Source organism: Oncorhynchus kisutch, linkage group LG2 (assembly GCF_002021735.2).
Source record: "Oncorhynchus kisutch isolate 150728-3 linkage group LG2, Okis_V2, whole genome shotgun sequence".
In the NCBI taxonomy this organism is placed as follows: domain Eukaryota; kingdom Metazoa; phylum Chordata; class Actinopteri; order Salmoniformes; family Salmonidae; genus Oncorhynchus; species Oncorhynchus kisutch.
The window spans coordinates 5,690,147-5,710,788 of NC_034175.2; the positions used below are offsets into that span (position 1 = coordinate 5,690,147).

At 46.2% G+C, this 20,642-nt stretch overlaps 2 protein-coding genes across 2 annotated transcripts; both read right to left on the minus strand.

The window, feature by feature from the left end:
* Positions 1 to 1,054: 1,054 nt before the first annotated feature.
* On the minus strand, positions 1,055 to 12,242 carry znf628 (zinc finger protein 628). Its single transcript, XM_031785779.1, has 9 exons — positions 12,072 to 12,242; positions 11,013 to 11,623; positions 10,617 to 10,689; positions 9,591 to 10,463; positions 9,177 to 9,356; positions 6,127 to 6,481; positions 5,795 to 5,949; positions 5,192 to 5,434; positions 1,055 to 3,509 (listed from the first exon to the last, which is right to left on the minus strand). The coding sequence occupies exons 2-9, from the start codon at positions 11,516 to 11,518 to the stop codon at positions 1,476 to 1,478; spliced, it is 4,419 nt and encodes a 1,472-aa protein (XP_031641639.1). The 5' UTR covers positions 11,519 to 11,623; positions 12,072 to 12,242; the 3' UTR covers positions 1,055 to 1,475.
* A 388-nt stretch (positions 12,243 to 12,630) lies between these two features.
* Positions 12,631 to 19,974, minus strand: LOC109879289 (interleukin-11). Its single transcript, XM_031785786.1, has 5 exons — positions 19,589 to 19,974; positions 18,468 to 18,634; positions 14,871 to 14,963; positions 14,587 to 14,748; positions 12,631 to 14,297 (listed from the first exon to the last, which is right to left on the minus strand). Exons 1-5 carry the CDS (start codon positions 19,593 to 19,595, stop codon positions 14,112 to 14,114), a joined length of 615 nt encoding a protein of 204 aa, XP_031641646.1. The 5' UTR covers positions 19,596 to 19,974; the 3' UTR covers positions 12,631 to 14,111.
* Positions 19,975 to 20,642: the final 668 nt, after the last annotated feature.

Here is a 20,642-nt window from a genome sequence, read left to right on the forward strand (position 1 = left end):
AGCCTACATATATACCCGGGTTGGTCTCAATTTTGAAATAAATTGCTTCTACTTTTCAGTTTATTGAGATGTCATTGAAAAGAAATGCCCTTTTTCCAATTATTGGATTGTAATTTTTGTTTATTTCCTGAATTGACTGCCTTCATTTGACAGATACACATTGAAAACACATGACATTATAGTATGAGGGCAGACCCCTATGATATCCCTCTATCAGAGACTATGTATGCCAGGATACATACAGTAGGTGGCTGTATTGTGCAACAAAGTAACAGCACGTTTGTTACTACAATGTAACACACTGGCACAGGTTGGCACAATGTGTCAGTTGTGAGTGCAGTGGCGTTTCCTCCCAAAATCAAGCTCAATAACGGGGGATTATTTGAGGGGGTCGGGAAAGGATTTGTCTATTGCATGGCCACACTGCTTCTACAAGGCGTACCAACAACTAACGGGCCAAGAGACTCCTTTAGACCACTGTTGGTCTTCTATGTACAATAAAATGGAGTTCGCAAATCAATAATATGAAAATTAAAAGGCAAATCATATATTTTGAGCCTGTTTTAAATGTTGAGTGGAGAAGGTTTATTCATGCGTAATGTCTAAATAAACGTCGAACCTTCTCGTTCAACCCGGTCGAACCTACCTCGCCTACCTTGCAAACGTGCAGCGTTGGACCACCGCCAAATGCAGGGAAACGGATTTATATATTCGCTGTGTATTTATTCCTTCAAAACGATTTTTCTTATGTCTGATTGAATGACTCGCAATACTTGCGTGGCCACCATGGACACCTATTGCAAATGTAGCGTTACGTAGTTTAACGATAACATTTACTGCCATGAACGCTGTCTCTACGCCATTTGCATAGCGAGTACCTGGGCCGCAGAAAATTGACTAACCTGCTACGTGAACGTGGTCAGTCGCACTCGTGGAGAACCGCTATTTCCCATAATAAACTGGGATTGTCCGTTATTCTGAGCAGATCCTCTTCCTCTTTAGATAAAGGGACATATTTATATTTACGAAATAAGAAAGGTGAATTAATCAACATTCATTAAAAAATAGTAACAACTTTATTAATAATGACTATTTCCTAGTATGAATATTTCTAGTGAAACCGAGCCAACATAGCCATCTATTCATCCCCCCAAAAAACTCTTAGGTGTTTTATATCAACACTGTCAACATGACAGTTTAATTGAAACTCATAAGTCATTTGTTGAGGTCCCTCTTCCTTAACAGTCAGTGAATACAACTCTTCGTGTTTCTGGCACCTTGGTATTGTTTCCTACAGTACTTTCTATAGTCTCTTTCTGAACGACCATACTCTCCTTTAGTTCAGTAGCTGGACAAGGCCTCCACATCAAAAACACACTCACACACATTGCTCACACACATATGTACATTCATGTGTGCACACACATGCACACGCCTTCACACACATTTCCTGACAGTGGTTGTTTGGTTTAGGTTTAAGAGAACTGAGAGTTAGGTGTAGGGCCATTCGTAGCTGTGTTTTCTCCTTCATTCGCTCCAGTCTCTATTTCATTGCATTCCGCTGAGTTCCTGTCTTTTTCAGGCCTCTCAGTTATTCCACTCCCTCCTTTTGCTTCACTCCTCTCTACAGTTACTCCTCCTTCCCCTCTGTCCATCCCCCCTTCTCTTAGACTGCTGGTGCTAACCTCAATTATGACGATCCCCTCTCCTCCCTCCAGCTGAAAGATGCCCTCCATTGGCCCCCTGCCCTCCTCTACTGCCCCCCCTGCACCGCTATAACTGCCCCCTTCTCCCTCCCCACCCCCTTCGGCTTGGATCAGGGTTATCATCTGCACACTCTCTCCAGACCCCTGGCCCACCATCTTGTTCTCATCCCCCAGCTCAAACACCACCTCCTGCCCATTCAGAGGCATTAAGGCCTGGGGAGGCGGGCAGGAAAGTTCCAGGCTGTTGCTGGGGCCTTCTGGATAGCCACGGTCAGAAGTTGTCCGTTCTTCGCTCTGCGGCTCTGTTTGGAAGTGAAGCACAAAGGACTCTCCCTCGCCACCATCCTCCCCTACTCGTCTTTCTCCTTCCCTCACTCCTCCCCATTCCTGCAGCAGGTTCAGTGACACCAGGCCTCCTTTCTCCTTCCCTCCCTCTCTCTCTCCTTCTCTCTCGCCCTCAGTCTGAAAGCGCAGCACGTATGACTCCCCATCCCCCTCTCTGCCCATTCCTCCTTGCCCCCCCTCCCCGGACCCCTCCCCTTCAAACTGCAACACGTAGGACCCTCCTCCCTCTCCTCCTATCTTTACCTCTTCCTTCTTCCCTCCTTTCTGGAAGCAGAGGACATACTGTTCCCCTCTCATGTCCTGCTCAGTGGACTTGCCCAACTCTGGGGCGGTTTGGGGCAGGGAGGCTGGGGTAACTGAGTTAACTGTGGCAACCTTTAGGGGTCCTGAGGTAACAGTGACAGAGGTAGAGGAGGAGGGGGTAGAAACAGAGACAGAGGCTGTTGGTGGTGAGAAAGGACTTTGTGACTTGGCGGGTAAAGACGATGGCAATGATGATGTCATAGTGTTGGCAGCAGTAACAGTAGCTGGAGTGACACTAGTTACATTACAGCTAGACACAGCTATTACATCCCCCGACTGACTGACGGGAGCTGTTGTCATGGTGACAGAGGTGGTTGTCATAGCAACCAAGGAGGTAGTATGCCGACCTACAGCGGCTTTGGGTTTCCGTCCTCTCCTGGACCTGGCTGTCCGGGTACTTTTCCCTAAAATGGGCTTGTTCAGCATAGAGTTCAGGGAGGGAGTTGTTGTCTTAGCAATGGGAGGGTTGTTTACATTGTTGTTGGTGGTGGTGATGATGAACCTGGGCTGCTGTTGTTGATGGGATATGGTCTGGAAATGTTGCATCTGGGTTTGGGCAGGGTTTAGAACTGTCTGGACCAATGGGAGGCCCTGGGGCTCCAGGGTGGGCTGGGGATTGGTCCCTGTGGTGGGGACGAGAATCAGGCTGGGCTGGGTCCCATTGGTGGAGGGGCACTGTAGGAGGATGTACTGTGTTTGGGGGGGAGGCGGAGGGGGAGGAGGGGGGGCGGGGGCAGACAGGGGGATGAGCTGAAGCCCATTTGCTGTCTGGATCATGAAGTAGTTCTGGGAGGTGTTGGGGGGAATGTCCAGCGTAGGCTGAGACACGATCAGAGACCCAGAGTTCCCTGTGGTCTCTAGGGTGATGGGGTTTAGTAAGGTGGTGGTGGTTGTCACCCCTCCACCCCTTTTACCTGCCCTGCCTCCCTCCTTTCCCCCCACCCCAGCGTCCCCGGCCACAGCCCCGTTCCCATGGGTCCTCATGTGCCTCTGCAAGTAGGTCTGCATGACAAACTCCTTCCCACAGAAGGGACACTTGTAGTCCTTCCTGGAGGAGTGGGTTCTCAGGTGGAGCTGGAGATTGGAGGAGTGGGTGAAGCTCTTGTGACATTGGGCACACTGGAAGGGCCGCTCGCCTGAGTGGGTGCGTTCGTGCTGATGGAGAGAGAGGAGGGTAGGGAGGATGAGAGAAAGATAAAGGGAGAGGAGAAAGTGTTTGTGACAGAGTGATACAGTGCATTCGGAAAGTATTCAGACCGCTTGACATTTTACAAATTTTGTTCTAAAATGGATTCAATTGTTTTTTCCACATTATCAATCTCCACACAATACCGTGTGCAAATTTATAATTGAAATATCACCTTTACATACAGTTGAAGTTGGAAGTTTACATACACCGTAGCCAAATACATTTAAACTAAGTTTTTCACAATTCCTGACATTTAACCCCAGGAAAAATTCCCTGTCTTAGGTCAGTTAGGATCACCACCTTATTTTTAGAATGTGAAATGTCAGAATAATAGTAGAGAATTATTTCTTTCAGCTTTTATTTCTTTCATCACATTCCCAGTGGGTCAGAAGTTTATATACACTCAATTAGTATTTGGTAGCATTGCCTTTAAATTGTTCAACTTGGGTCAAACGTTTCAGGTAGCCTTCCACAAACTTCCCACAATAAGTTGGGTGAATTTTGGCCCATTCCTCCTGACAGAGCTGGTGTAACTGAGTCAGGTTTGTAGGCCTCCTTGCTCGCACACACTTTTACAGTTCTGCCCACAACTTTTCTATAGGATTGAGGTCAGGGCTTTGTGTGGCCACTCCAATACATTGGCTTTGTTGTCCTTAAGCCATTTTGCCACAACTTTTGAAGTATGCTTGGGGTCATTGTCCATTTGGAAGACCCATTTGCGACCAAGCCTTAACTTAACTTAACTGATGTCTTGAGATGTTGCTTCAATATATCCACATAATTTCCCTGCCTCATGATGCCATCTATTTTGTGAAGTGCCCCAGTCCCTCCTGCAGCAAAGCACCCCCACATGATGCTGCCGTGCTTCATGGTTGGGATGGTGTTCTTCGGCTTGCAAGCCTCCCTCTTTTTCCTCCAAACATAACAATGGTCATTATGGCCAAACAGTTCTATTTCTGTTTCATCAGACCAGAAGACATTTCTCCAAAAAGTACAATCTTTGTCCCCATGTGCAGTTGCAAACCATAGTCTGGATTTTTCATGGCAGTTTTGAAGCAGTGGCTTCTTCCTTGCTGAGCAGCCTTTCAGGTTAGGTCAATATAGGACTCGTTTTACTGTGGATATAGATACTTTTGTACCTGTTTCCTCCAGCATCTTCACAATGTCCTTTGCTGTTGTTCTGGGATTGATTAGCACTTTTCGCACCAAAGTACGTTCATCTCTTGGAGACAGAATGCGTCTCCTTCCTGAGCGGTATGACGGCTGCGTGGTCCCATGGTGTTTATACTTGCGTACTATTGTTTGTACAGATGAACGTAGTACCTTCAGGCGTTTGGAAATTGCTCCCAAGGATTCCACCATAATTTACAAATAAATTCATAAAAATCCTACAATGTGATTTTCTGTATTTTTTTTTCTCATTTTGTCTGTCATACTTGAAGTGTACCTATGATGAAAATTACAGGCCTCTCTCATCTTTTTAAGTGGGAGAACTTGCATAATTGGTGGCTGACTAAATACTTTTTTGCCCCACTGTATATATATATATATATATATAGAGAGAGAGAGAGAGATGGAGCGAAGGAGCAACTGTACACAATATCATAAGAATCGTAGCATCGGCCATAGCAGAGCTATCTGTGCTGACCTGTTTGAGGTTGGAGGTCTGTGAGAAGGACTTGGAGCAGATGGGACAGATGTGAGGGCGCAGGCCAGAGTGGAGCTGACTGTGTCTCCTCAGACAACTGCTGTTTTTGAAGGACTTTCCACACTCCTGACACACGTAGGGCCGCTCGCCCGTGTGCTGGCGCAGGTGGTACTGGTAGTGGGAGCTCCACTTGAAGGTGAGCGGGCAGTAGGGGCACTGGAACGCTCGCACACCTGTATGCACCTGGAGAGGAGGGAGGGATCAGTCAGAAAACAACTGAATACGGCCTGGATTCTTCTGAAAGTGCAGGCACATTCAAAAGGTTGAACAAGAAAAGCAGGTCACAAAGTGCTATAATGCAGCAGTGCCGCTGTTCTGCACATTGTGACAAATGCCATAAGCTGCGTTCAGACAGGCTCCCAATTCTGATCTTTTTTTCTCACTAATTGGTCTTTTGACCAATCACATCAGATCTTTTCATATCAGATATGTTTGAAGGTTGATCTGATTGGTCAAAAGACTAATTAGTGAAAAAAAGATTAGAATTGGGTTGCCTGTCTAAACGCAGCCTTAGTGAGATAGAAATGGACGGATGCGTCTTACCCTCTGGTGTATGGAGAGCAGTGAGGACCTCTTGAAGCTCTTGCCACACTCTGTGCAGCGGTAGGGTCTCTCTCCTGTGTGGTCCCTCATGTGGTACCTCAGACCTGATGAGCCCTTGAAGGCCTTCCCACACTCAGAGCAACGGTACGGCCTCTCTGTACCGTACCCACAGGGACAGGGAGAGGGAGAATGTTATATAGACTTCTTTTTCCCCACACATTAATTCTACAGGTCATTTCATGAGCAGCAGTTGGTTCGGCTCGGTTACTATCAAGGTATCTAATTTTAAAAGTATTTTCTATCAAAATGCCAAAAGAAAAAGACTAACTCACCATTGTTCCCCCCAGCAGTCCTACTAGCTGCTCCTCTCCTCTGGCCCTTGACCACTGCTCTGTTGGATGCCTTCACCACCTCCCTGTCCCCCTCCTCGGTCACAGCCATCAGGCGGACGTGGATGTCCCCCTGGGTGTCCTGGTGCTGGTCCCCCTGGCTGGGGGAGGAGGGCAGGGGCAGGGAAAGGGACAGGGACGCCGGGCAGACGATCTCCGCCTCAGCCTCGGCCAGGAGGCGCTGCTCAGGGGTGTGGGAGTGCTGGTGGGTGAGCAGGGAAGAGAGGAGGGTGAAGGAGCGGTCGCATGCAGAGCAGCTGAACTGGGAGCGAGACTGGGAGGGAGAGAGGGAGTGGACCTGGAGAGGGAGCAGAGGGAGAGAAGAAGATTTGGGAAGAGAGAGGGTCATCAAAACAGACTATCTATAGATCAGATAACATCAGCTTTACAGACACCAAGGAGGAGATCAGTTCACACTAATCAAAGTGTAGATTACATCACACATTCCAGAGTTCCAACTTGTAATACAGCTGGAGGGGCTTTCTACTAATGCATCCAATGGAACTGTCTGCGAAAGGCATACCGCCCGGGAGCTGCATGTGAATTTGACAGCTCTCAAGCAAAACCAATGATACGCTATGCAATTGTCAGTTATCGCAGGTTAATGCTTAACTGATTGAATCTAGGCCCAAGTTAGACGAAGTAGAAACAGACTGGCATCCAGGACAGAGACCTTATGACATAGTAGTGAGGATGTGCAGCCCATCAGCTGATTCGGTGAGCGAGTTCATTAGAAAGTGCATTGACTATGTTATACCCACAGCAACGATTAAAACATTCCCAAACCAGAAACCGTGGATTGATGGCAGCATTCGCGCGAAACTGAAAGTGCGAACCACTGCTTTGAACCAGGGCAAGGTGACCGGAAACATGACCGAATACAAACAGTGTAGCTATTCCCTCTGCAAGGCAATAAAACAAGCTAAGCGTCAGTATAGAGACAAAGTAGAGTCGCAATTCAATGGCTCAGACACAAGAGGTATGTGGCAGGGTCTACAGTCAATCACGGATTACAAAAAGAAAACCATCCCCGTCGCGAACCAGGATGTCTTGCTCCAAAGACAGACTAAATCACTTTTTTGCTCGCTTTGACGACACTACAGTGCTACTGACACGGCCTGCTACCAAAACCTGCGGTCTCTCCTTCACTGCTGCCGACGTGAGCAAAACATTTAAACGAGTTAACCCTCGCAAGGATGCAGGCCCAGACGGTATCCCCAGCCGTGTCCTCAGAGCATGCGCAGACTAGCTGGCTGGTGTGTTTACTGACATATTCAATCAATCCCTATCCCAGTCTGCTGTCACCACATGCTTCAAGAGGACCACCATTGTTCCTGTTCCCAAGAAAGCTAAGGTAACTGAGCTAAACGACTATCGCCCCGTAGCACTCACTTCCGTTATCATTAAGTGCTTTGAGAGACTAGTCAAGGACCATATCACCTCCACCCTACCTGACACCCTAGACCCACTCCAATTTGCTTACCGCCCCAATAGGTCCACAGACGACGCAATCGCAACCACACTGCCCTAACCCATCTGGACAACAGGAAAACCTATGTGAGAATGCTGTTCATCGACTACAGCTCAGCATTTAACACCATAGTACCCTCCAAACTCGTCATCAAGCTTGAGACCCTGGGTCTTGACCCCGCCATGTGCAACTGGGTACTGGACTTCCTGACGGGCCACCCCCGGGTGGTGAGGGTAGGTAACAACATCTCCACCCCGCTGATCCTCAACACTGGGGCCCCACAAGGGTGCGTTCTCAGCCCTCTCCTGTACTCCCTGTTCACCCACGACTGCGTGGCCATGCACGCCTCCAACTCAATCATCAAGTTTGCGGACGACACTACAGTGGTAGGCTTGATTACCAACAACGACGAGACGGCCTACATGGAGGAGGTGAGGGCCCTTGGAGTGTGGTGTCAGGAAAATAACCTCACACTCAACATCAACAAAACAAAGGAGATGATTGTGGACAGCAGAGGGAGCATCCCCCAATCCACATCGACAGGACAGTAGTGGAGAGGGTAGTAAGTTTTAAGTTCCTCGGCGTACACATCACGGACAAACTGAATTTGTGCACCCACAGAGACAGCGAGGTGAAGAAATTCAGTTTTTCACCAAAAGCACTCACAAACTTCTACAGATGCACAATTGAGAGCATCCTGTCGGGCTGTATCACCGCCTGGTACGGCAACTGCTCCGCCCACAACCGTAAGGCTCTCCAGAGGGTAGTGAGGTCTGCACAACACATCACCGGGGGCCCTCCAGGACACCTACACCACTCGATGTCACAGGAAGGCCATAAAGATCATCAAGGACAACAACCACCCGAGCCACTGCCTGTTCACCCCGCTATCATCCAGAAGGCGAGGTCAGTACAGGTGCATCAAAGCTGGGACCGAGAGACTGAAAAACAGCTTCTATCTCAAGGCCATCAGACTGTTAAACAGCCACCACTAACATTGAGTGGCTGCTGCCAACACACTGACTCAACTACAGCCACTTTAATAATGGAAATTTATGTAAAAATATATCACTAGCCACTTTAAACAATGCCACTTAATATAATGTTTACATACCCTACATTACTCATCTCATCTCATATGTATATGTATATACTGTACTCTATATCATCTACTGCATCTTTATGTAATACATGTATCACTAGCCACATTAAACTATGCCACTTTGTTTACATACCTACATTACTCATCTCATATGTATATACTGTACTCGATTCCATCTACTGCATCTTGCCTATGCCGTTCTGTACCATCCCTCATTCATATATCTTTATGTACATAATCTTTATCCCTTTACACTTGTGTGTATAAGTTAGGAGTTGTGGAATTGTTAGGTTAGATTACTCGTTGGTTATTACTGCATTGTCGGAACTAGAAGCACAAGCATTTCGCTACACCCGCATTAACATCTGCTAACCATGTGTATGTGACAAATAAAATTTGATTTGCTCAGCTGATTGGTACCTGTGCCAGGTGTCTGTTGAGCCCTCCGCTGGTCTTGAAGCTCTTCCCACAGTAGGCACACTCTGTGCCCGTCCCTGTACCTGTGGTGTTACCCGCTGTCTCCAGGCTGTCTGTGGGGATCTGAGCCCCCACTGCGAAGCTCTGCAGCAGGTCAAACTGGGCCTGGGTAGTCCCCATATTCTGACATGGGACACAACACTATTAGGCCAGAGTCATTGCACTACAACATCACAGCAGTCATATTAGCTGATATTGACCTAGAGGGTAGAGTAAGAAACCAAATATTGATCATGAATGGATGAATCTGGTGTGACACTAAAACAGAGCCTTAGGGGAGGTTACCCCTAAGGCTCTGTTTTAGGGTCACACCAGATTCAGCCATTCCCAGGCTGAGACAAGAGTCCTCCTACTCACCCCTCCGTCCACTCCCCCAGTCAGTCCCAGTAGTTCAGCAGTAGTGTGTCCGTTCTCTGCTGCTGCCGTCGTCTCCACCACCTCCTCAAAGTCAGCCAGTAGATGCCCCACCCCTCCATCTCCCCCCTCCCCCACCCCGCTGCCCCCCTCCTCCCCAGGGCCCAGGTGCATGGCCTGGTGGTCCTCTAGCTCTGTCCGTGTGCTGAATGTCTGACTACAGCTGCCACAGCTGTACAGCAGCACGCTGGCGCCCGACTCCGTGCTCATGTGCACTTCTGTTCCGATGGCCCTGGATGTGCACACACCCCCCTGGGTAGGGGTGAGGGTGAGATGGGGCAGGAGGTGACCTGACGATAGGAACACCTCCCCAACCCCCAACCCCACCGTGGCCTCCTGGCTCACAAAGCCCATGTCCGTCAACATTTGTGATGTCATGTCCTCCCCCACTATCACTTCCTGTATCTCATCCCCCATGTTGTCTCCCCCTGTCTCCCCCACCTTTCCTTCACCAGTGTGACTTTGAGAATTCCGGTGCAGGGCCAGATTGGACGAGTGTGTGAAACTGCGTCCACACTCTCCACAGATGTAGGGCCTCTCTCCTGTGTGGATTCTCATGTGTTGTCTGAGGTTGGTGGACTGGGTGAAGGCCTTGGTACACACGGTGCACACGTAGGGTTTCAGACCCAGGTGAACGTTCTTGTGTCGGCGCAGACTGCTGGAGTTCTTGAAGGCCTTGGGGCAGCTGTCGCAGGGGTAGGGGCACTCGCCCGTGTGCTGGCGCAGGTGGTACTGGTAGTGGGAGCTCCACTTGAAGGTGAGCGGGCAGTAGGGGCACTGGAAGGTCCGCAGGCCTGTGTGGACGCTACGATGGACCTGGAGACATGCACAAGAGAGAGGACGTCCGTGACTGGTCCCTTAACCCCCAAAAGAGCCTTTTACTACTGTAACATTCAACTTTTTAAAGTTAAAAATGTAACACATTTTTACCACAAAATGGGGGAACCACTACTGGCCAGTGTTTCTCACCTGGAGCAGAGAGGAACGTTTGAAGGCTTTGTCACAGTCGTCACACTTATAGGGCTTCTCCCCTGAATGAGACCTGCACAGAAAAAAAAAAACATGAAAACAGACAATCTACTGACCATTCAACGGATCTACAGGACATCCTGCCGGCTACAGAAACAATTCCTGCTTGTATTGATTATTCCACTAGTTTCTAACGGCCCTAAATAGACTCACATTATATTGTTCACGTCACCTTTCCCTCATTTGGATTATTGTGACAGAATGAAACAGATGAAAACAGATGAAAACAAGGAGAAGAATACTCTTCATAAAGTGAGATGTGTGTTATAAGCTGCAAGCATTTCTATAGCTAACTTTCACTGTGCCAGTCCCCCTCTGTCTCCCTCCCTGCAGTACCTCTGGTGGTACAGGAGTGCGGAGGAGCCCTTGAAGGCCTTGGGGCAGAGGTTACAGCGGTAGGGTCTCTCGTTGTTGTGGCTGCGCTGGTGGTGGGCCAGCCTTGAAGACCACTTGAAGCTCTTGCCACAGTCCAGGCACTGGAACGGGTGCTCAGGGTGCTCCTGGAGATGGGGCACAGCCAGGACCGATGACGTCACCATCTGCACCCCTACCCTGGTTAGCACTATATCCTCATTCCCCTCCACCATCCCTTTCTCCCCATCCACTTCTTCCCCCCTTTCCCGGTCCTCCTCCCCTTCTCCTGATCCCTGCAGCGATGGGAAGGGAGAGAGGGAGGAGGACGATTGAGGGGGTAATAGTTCCGCTTGGACCACTAGAGTGGCCACTGAGTTTGCCATGTTGAGGCAAGACACGATTAGGGAATAAAAGGTTGTATGTTTGGTATTAATGTAAGTGTGTGTTTTAGTGTTGGTGGAGCTGTGTCTCTTCTTTCCTGGTTTCATTCATTGCTGGTGGAAAGGTTCCTTCAGCTGATGTGACTCTGTTCCTCAGTGTGGAAACAACAGCTGAGCTGATGTAGTGTGTGGTCTCCTTTCTTAAGAGTAGGACTGTGAAATAAAATAAAACACAAAGTATTGATCAATGACACAAGGTCCATGAACTAACACCAAAGCAATTCAAACATTCAAACATTTACAAATAATAAAGTCGGCCAAAAGGCGGACCCGCCTATCCCTTTAAATCCCACCTCCTCCCGACCCCTCCCTCCTTCTTCTTCTTCTTATTTCTCCCCTCCCTGGCAGTCTTTCTGTTTATACGCGTCTGTCCCTGATGAGCGTGTGCGAAAAATGTCGGTTTCTCCCAGCTAAAAGGCAGAAAAAACAAATGCTACCTACCCTATGTTGTAAACTATAAGCAGAAAATGTTACAAATGCCGCCTTCAATGCCTCCTCTGCAACTGGCCTGCGAATCTATAAGCCTTCATCCGTGCGTCATTCTTCGCTATATAATGTTTGATAGGAATGGTGCGTTAGTAATATTGCAACAATTACTCACCTAGTATCATTAACTCATGGCTAATGGTTTTGTTGATATTGTGAAAAGGGATTGAGACTCGCAGTGCTACTCCATACAACCTTAACAATAAACCTGAGCACAAACTAACTAGCTAGCTAGTTGTCACCCACCCGCTGCCGCCTCCCAACAACGACGATCGCTATAGGCTGGGTCTAGCCCCGAATGCACCACTGCCATTGGGTAAGAGCTTCAACAGTCAACTCTTGTCTCTAGATCTGTTTAAAAATATATAATACAGTACTAATTTGTGATTTAGTACTTGAATTCACACATTGTTTTAATGTTAACCCCAAATATAAAAAATCGTATTATAGGTTAATTGGAAACAGGTTTATGAACTCTGTGCTTGTTGCAATGCCTGATGGTTAAAGCAGTTTTTGGTAGAATGTAGGAAAGGCCCTGTAGTGAGTGATGATGGACGAGACACAGGAGGATGGTGAATAAGGGAGGGAAAGAAAAAAAGAGCGCATGATGTGTAGGCCTACCTAATATTGAAAATATGACAAAGTAACATGAAAAGCCCATCTCATTCATCTCAGTCATTGTGCATGTTCTTTATTAACTTTTTTTTCAAGGCACACATTTCACATTTAGGCCAATCAGTCAGTCTGTGCTGGAGACCCCAAGCACAAGGTTTTCCACAGCGTTCACGCATGGTACTAAAATGATTTCAACATGGATGATAAGCAATGATAATGGTAAATATGAATAGAAACCGTATAAAAGTACAAAAACAACAGGAGACTTGCTCCTCTGCAGCGCAAATAAATAGTTCCACCAAAGTAACTTAAATAAATAGTAAATACTGTAACAAAATACTAGAATAGAATAATATTGATATTGCGACAAAACGATAGGGATAGCATTGACAGAGTGTTCTACATTAAATATCATAGAAAACTATAATAGACAATTGCATTGTATACAACAATTTACATTATTGTACAACTGTGCAGAACCGTAGTATCACAATATCACAATACATAGTATTTTAAGGCTTGGGGTGTTTTTTAATTTCTTATTTATGTCACTAAAACGCTCAAACATTATGTGTACCAAGGCACAGAGTAAGGGTCAGCTGACTCAAAAGGCTAATCCTAACAAATTTGTGCAAAGAGATTAGATCAGGTCCTAGATCAGTGCATACTCATAAACCTTTACCACAGCATTAGATATACCACCTGTTATTTTTACATGTGGGACACAGTGACTGTAAATAGCAACTAAACCCATGGAAAAATGATCTACCCTCCTGATTGTGGCATGGTTCATAATTCGCTTAACAGTTTACAAAACCAAACAGGTGGCACATTTAACATGTTCAGAAGATTCTATGAGTAACCCTAAATCTACAAGGTAAAGTACAGCACTGTAAGAAAAATACATGTAGGCTCTCCCAAGATATGCTTGCTACAAGCCAAGTATGTTTGCTACATCTACTGGCGGAAATAGGCTACTTTTTGTAAAGAGAGACAGGTTAAATAGTTGAAAATACAATCCATATCATTAGAGACTGTAAGAAGTCAGGAAGTGCTACGGTGTGGTCTCCTTGTTTAGTTTGGGAGGAGGGATGAAGGGTGAGAGAGAACAAAGTATTGACAAAGGTACAAGGAATTAAATTCACAACAATAAAGTAAAAATGATATGTGACACGTTACAAAATCAAATAAATAATGACATCAAATAAATAAGTAAATAAATAAATAAATAGATAAATAACACAGTCAGGAACAAGGTATTTAAGAGAGAGGATGGGGTGGCAGTGACGTGTTCGTGAATATTGGAGACCATTACTGGTTGTAATAGTGTGAATATGGTGGATCCTCATAGGCTGTAGTTTGAATATGGAGCTCCCACATTGGCTACAATGAGAATGGACATTCAGTGACAACAGTGCAAGGTTGTAGTGTGGTTATCTTGAATCACCATTGTTTGTAGCGCCGGTTGAAGCTATTAGATCCCCATTGGTTGTAGTGTGGATTCTGTGTATCCCTATAGACTATAGCACTTCAGGAATCATCACTGTACTGCAGACATTTTGGACTTTGTACTGAGCACTGAGAACACTCGTTGGGCCCAATCACAGAAGAGTCTGAACTGTAGTAGCAGCTCCTGGGAAGACTGTAACACATCAAACTGGGAGGGAGGTGGAGGCGGCATCGAGGGAGAGGGAGGAGAGAGACGCTGAGCATCAACTCTCATCATCTATGAGGAGAACGGTGAGAAAGAGGGATGGTTTAGATTTCCTGTCTGAAGTGCTAGGCTAGACTAATGTACCTCCCATCCAAAAAATGTGATGCAACAGGCCTAAATGTAATATAATGATTGAAAATGAGTGCAAGAACTGCAGAGCTATACCATTATTAGACCATCACACAGTGTAAGAACAGTAGAACGATCTGATAAAATCTCACATGTATAATATATCCAAATTATATAAATGTACTAAGCTGCATACTGTATCAGCCGTATTAGTGTTGAACAGAGCAGTTACCTGATGCTCTAGCATGCTGGTGAGAGACTTGATGAGTGACATCATCTGTCCCAGTTTAGGGAGAGCAGGGTGGTGGTGTTTCCTTGACGCTCTGCTCAACCAGGCAAAATGGTGCTCAAACGACTTCAGGTCCGCGTGGAGCTGAGAGAGAGTGGGTCTCATCTGGAGGAGAGAAGAGGGGGGGTGAAGAAAGAGAGAGAGATTTAGTATCAATGTCTGGGACATGACAGAACACATCTGGAAGGCAGAAAGACATAGACACACACAACGTAAAAGACATTCACCTCAAGGGAGTTGATGTCACTGGCCCTGTTGTTCATTAGTGGCAGGGACTTAAATCTATGCTGTTCTGGGTCTGTCTCGAACGCATGTTCCTTCTGTAAGAAAAATGGACAAAACAACACGCTACGTCAGTCAACTACATCCTCACAAGAGTCATGTAAGCATTAGGAAAGTATTACTCCAGCAGCACCTAGATCAGATGACTGTCTGGTCAGGCCAGGACTAGAGACCCTAGCTTTCCCTGAGAAAAGTGTGGTCGGGTCAGGGAGAGTTCACCCAGATCGTAACCCAGAAAACGTCAACAATAAGAGCAAGTGGCCTGAAACCACAGGATGTTTTCTACTGGGAGAGGAGGAGAACAACATATGCTGTGACTTAGAGAGCTCCGAGTGGGACAGACAACACAGAGCTGCAGGGAAACTCCAGGGTCGCAGCTATTAAAAAGTCTGAGATGACGTATTGCTGTGTAGTAATGTGTGTACAATCCTCAGTCTGTCGCCACTGCTCACAGCCACCACTAGGGGGAGGCAGATCACACAGAGATACAGTAGCAGGCCACAGAGATACAGTAGCAGCCCCCCCCCCCCCCCCCCTGTGACCACTAGGGGAGGGGGGGCTGCTACTGTATCTCTGTGGGTCTTAAACAGGTGAAGAAGTGATTTATGAGTAAGAATGTAAATGAATGAGAATGACGTGAAGCACAACAGTGACTGATGCCATGTGCGTCAGAGCACCAATCAGTGGAGAAACATAACAGCATTAGGAAAACATGATGGATGTTGGTACACAATGAGTTGTGTACACTTAATGCTTCCTCATGCTATTGTGGTGTTCTGTCCTCATTGTGCTTTACCATCGTGTTTTGCTATTATTGTTGTTGCTATTGTTGTTTTCCCATCTCTCTCCCTCTCTCTCTCATCCCTCCCTCACTCCCTCTCTCTCTCTCATCCCTCTCTCTCTCCCTCTCTCTCTCTCATCCCTCCCTCACTCCCTCACTCTCTCTCATCCCTCCCTCTCTCTCTCTCATCCCTCCCTCTCTCCCTCTCTCTCATCCCTCTCTCTCTCTCATCCCTCCCTCTCTCCCTCTCTCTCTCTCATCCCTCCCTCACTCTCTCTCATCCCTCCCTCACTCCCTCTCTCTCTCTCATCCCTCCCTCTCTCCCTCTCCCTCTCTCTCTCTCATCCCTCCCTCACTCCCTCACTCTCTCTCATCCCTCCCTCTCTCCCTCTCTCTCTCTCATCCCTCCCTCTCTCCCTCTCTCTCTCTCATCCCTCCCTCTCTCCCTCTCTCTCTCTCATCCCTCCCTCACTCCCTCACTCTCTCTCATCCCTCCCTCTCTCCCTCTCTCTCTCTCATCCCTCCCTCTCTCCCTCTCTCTCTCTCATCCCTCCCTCTCTCCCTCTCTCTCTCTCATCCCTCCCTCACTCCCTCACTCTCTCTCATCCCTCCCTCTCTCCCTCTCTCTCTCTCATCCCTCCCTCTCTCCCTCTCTCTCTCTCATCCCTCCCTCTCTCCCTCTCTCTCTCTCATCCCTCCCTCACTCCCTCACTCTCTCTCATCCCTCCCTCTCTCCCTCTCTCTCTCTCATCCCTCCCTCTCTCCCTCTCTCTCTCTCATCCCTCCCTCTCTCCCTCTCTCATCCCTCCCTCTCTCCCTCTCTCTCTCTCATCCCTCCCTCACTCCCTCACTTGCTTCTGTCTTTTACAAAAGACCACTAATGTTTGTGGCTTAATGTTTTGTCTTTCTTTCAGAAGTAATCCCACCCCTCTTATCCCTTTCACCCCTCTTTGGGTTATTTCTCCTTCTGCTTTCCTCTCTACCTTCGCTCTTACACCCTGTTACACACACACACACACACACACACACACACAGACACAGACACAGATAGGCTGGTGACCACTTCTTATACACCTCTCTCTGATCTCTTTTATATGCTCAGTCTCAGCCTGTAATTCTCTCTTATCCTCCCTTTCTCGTTCTCTTCATCATGACCTCACTCGACTGAACCTTGCACCCCCCCCCCCCCCCCAACAATCTTTCTGAATGCAAATACTGGAATGTGATAAATCTCTGTGATTTTTATCAGGTCACTTTGCTGTGGCGACCGACAACCAAACACTAAACACCACACCTACACAACTATTTACAGCACCCTCAATACACACACACTCTGACACACACAACACATGGACACACACACGAAAACACACAACAGACATGTAGAAACATTACACAGACATGCACACACACACACACACACAGTTTTATTGCTTTCTTGCGGGGACTTTCCGTTGAATCGAATTCTATTTTTTTCCCCTAGCCTTGACCCCTGTTCAGTGGAACTCTGCACAAGAAGAAAAGAAACCAAAATAAATGATTCATGTCTTTGAAAAACAAACAGCAGTTTAAAGCAGCATATTGCCGTTGCTGTGCAGAGTTCTTTGATAAAGCTACTTCCTTACATCTGGCCCCCATACTACATTATTGCTATAGCACTGTGTCCTCATACAGAGATATACACACACACACACACACACACACACACACACACACACACACACACACACACACACATTGACCAATCCCCCTGCCAGAGACTAGTGTGTAACTATTTTCAGTTTTGTGTCTTAAACAAATGTGGTTTCTGATTTACATCATATAAAAATAGTATCTCTTGCGGTCATGAATAACCAAAGATAAGGATATGTTCTGGTTCACCTGTTCAAACACATTGCTTACAGGACACTTCCAGCACATCTGTAGGCCAAACGTACACAGCAATCATTTCCATTTCAATACAAACTCCCCAGCCGCTTTTACTTGGGCATCGAGATTAGAACAACTTCAGGAAACAGCACCAGATAAGCAACAGGTGCCAATCCACATTCCATTTCCTCACAGCTAATAAACAGAGTTAATCAGTTCCAGAAATAACTATTACCGATAGTTACTTTCTATTCTCTTTGAGTGTGTTTCTACTCCAGGTATAAGATGTCCATAGCCACAGATCTAGGACCAGCGTACCTACCCCCAATCATAAACCTTAGCATTAACACTAAACTGACCTGAGATCAGTGTCTAGAGGCGAAGTTAGTCAGCCCTCCAGTTGGTCCTGTCTAAATCAAGGCTGACCTCACATAGTGAAATCTCTACTGACACTTGCCCTGACTGTCCTTCTCACACAGCTAAGGGACTCTTAATACACTGGCTGACACAACACAAGCAGGTTAACGTAGCCAGGAGAATAAGACGTCTAAGTCAACTGTCCAATTCAGCTGTCCAGAGTTGTATTGCGTCACAGTCAGGGAGAGTGAGGCAGAAGGAGCAGGGCTTCTTATGACTGTTCTATGCAATCACTATGCCACTATAGTAGTCATTAAGGGGTCATAAAGGTGAGCTATTGGACAAAAACTTCAGCCAGTCTCTTTTCATGTGCCTCAGGAAACTGGTGAGATTGCTATACTGATCTGGGTACTGTATTGATTGTGTGGTGGTGATCATGCCATGATCACCACCACACAATCAATACAGTACCCAGATCAGTATAGCAATCTCCCCATCATGACATCAGAAGTGAGTACAGTACCATTCCACTCACCAATAGATCTGCTGTGATCTGCCTCAGATTCTTCGTCTGATTGGCCAATCTATCCAGTTCGTGCAAGACGTTCGGCCTCCGGTAGGGGGCGGGGACGGCAGACGTAAATAAAGGAAGCTGGGCCAATAGCAGCGAGAGCAACAGAGAGGAGGAGGAGTCGACAAGCACTGCAGGGTGGGAGGAAATGGAAGCAATTATTAGATTTATATGACCGCAGAGAAGAGCTGTCATGTCGATATAATGATAATGACCTCGGGGTACGATATTGCACCATAATGTAAACATAAACCCAGACTTGGCAGTGGAATCCTTCAGAGTTGCACAAAGCCAGCAGAGTCATGTTTTCACAGGTTGAATGAAATTATATCTAAATCGTTCAATCCTATGACTCATAATATCATTAACAATAACAACACTTTCACAATTATCGACTTTCCTGAATGCCTCTAATTGTCACACCTGCAATACGACACATCAGTTGTTGGATGTGACCAGAGTCATAAATGCAAATCACTTGACCTAAATCATTACATGCAGGACACTTCACACACTATAATATTATGTTGATCTTCACAATTATTGACTTTCATGAACGCCTCCAATTGTCACACCTGCAATAGTATACATCAGTTATTGGATGACATGCATTACACAGCCTAAACCAAGACAGTTTTGTAACAGTAAGCTCATTCATTCCTTCTCTTTCAAGTTCAAATACAAGGTAAAGAAAGTCCCAATTGCTGCTGAAATGATAAATGCCTGTGTAATTACAGGAGAACCACAAGAAGCACAAGCCAGGACTCAGGAGAGCATCAGTCCTTGTTCAAACTTTAACCACCTGCTGGTATAAGACGTCAGTGTCTAGGCTTCTTGAAACAAATGGATCACTCAGTGGTCACTGAACATGGCAATGCTTAGCTGCAATTAAGTAACATTTGCATGCTCAGTAATTGCATTTGAATATGGAATAGCCCAATCAATTATCATACCCTGAGAATCGTGACAGCATATTATTATGCCAACATTTAGACATAGACTTAACTAAACAAGACACGTTAGAGAGAAACGATGATAATAATAAGAACATTCAGAAACAATTGAAAGAATAATCAGGCACTTACATTTCATATTTGTTCGTGTACAATAAATAAATGCACGACTTACAATAAATAAATAGTTTAAAAAACAAGGTAAGAAAATGTATAAATAAATCGAACTCCGGAAATTGTCACGTGCTCCAGTTTCTTCTCGCTTTCACACTCCGCGAAAAGAGTGGAGGCAAGAGATTGCAGAAAAGGAAAAGAACGAGAGAATGAATGAAAAAGTAGAGGAATGAGGGCGAACTATCCAATAAAGAAATAAAATACAATGCCTCCAAACTTTTTGTTCAGTAAAGTTTGAGTGTAGTTCTAGTAATGAACTGATAGTAACGATAGACAGACACTCAGACAAATGGTTAGGGAGGGATGCGAGTGTGTGTAAGTCAAATTTTCGCGCAGTGAAATGTTTAGGCTTGTTTTAAACGTCCTTTTATAAAGACTGGGCTGTATGACACATCGACTGAGTCACCGACATTCATTCATAAAAACACACGCGCTCCCTCTTTCCTCCTCCCCTCCCTGCCAGAGCTGTCTGTCTCCCTTAGCAAATTTTTCAAAATGTTCCGTTGTTTTTTCTTCTTTTTTTTCTGTCTGTATCACTTTCTCTCGTCCATCCTGTCCCTATCTCCAGTAGTCTACACTTCCTCCGTCGCATCCCGCTACCTATTTATCAGTCCATCTACCTCTTTCTATCTTTCCATCTCTAAATCTCTTCCCCCCTCTCTCTATCACTGCAGAAGTTTAAAAAGGCCATTGTTTAATTTTATATCAGTCTATCTCCAGTCCTGTATCCTTTATACAGTGGATCTACCTTGTTTTCTCTCTCTCCCTCTCGTTGTTTATTGTGTTTCTCTGAGTGTTAAAAATGCTTTTTGACTGTGGCTTTACAGTAGGACTCTGCTCCATATGGCACGTTCCCCACTTCATAGTCCATACACAGAGAAAACACCTCTCCCCCCCACTCTCATTTTTTACAGACAGCCACTCCTGAGACATCATCCTGTTATTTCCACTTTCCCCCCTTCTTTTTTCTCTCCCTCTCTCCCTCTCCAGGGTGAAGGAAAGAGTGAGAGAC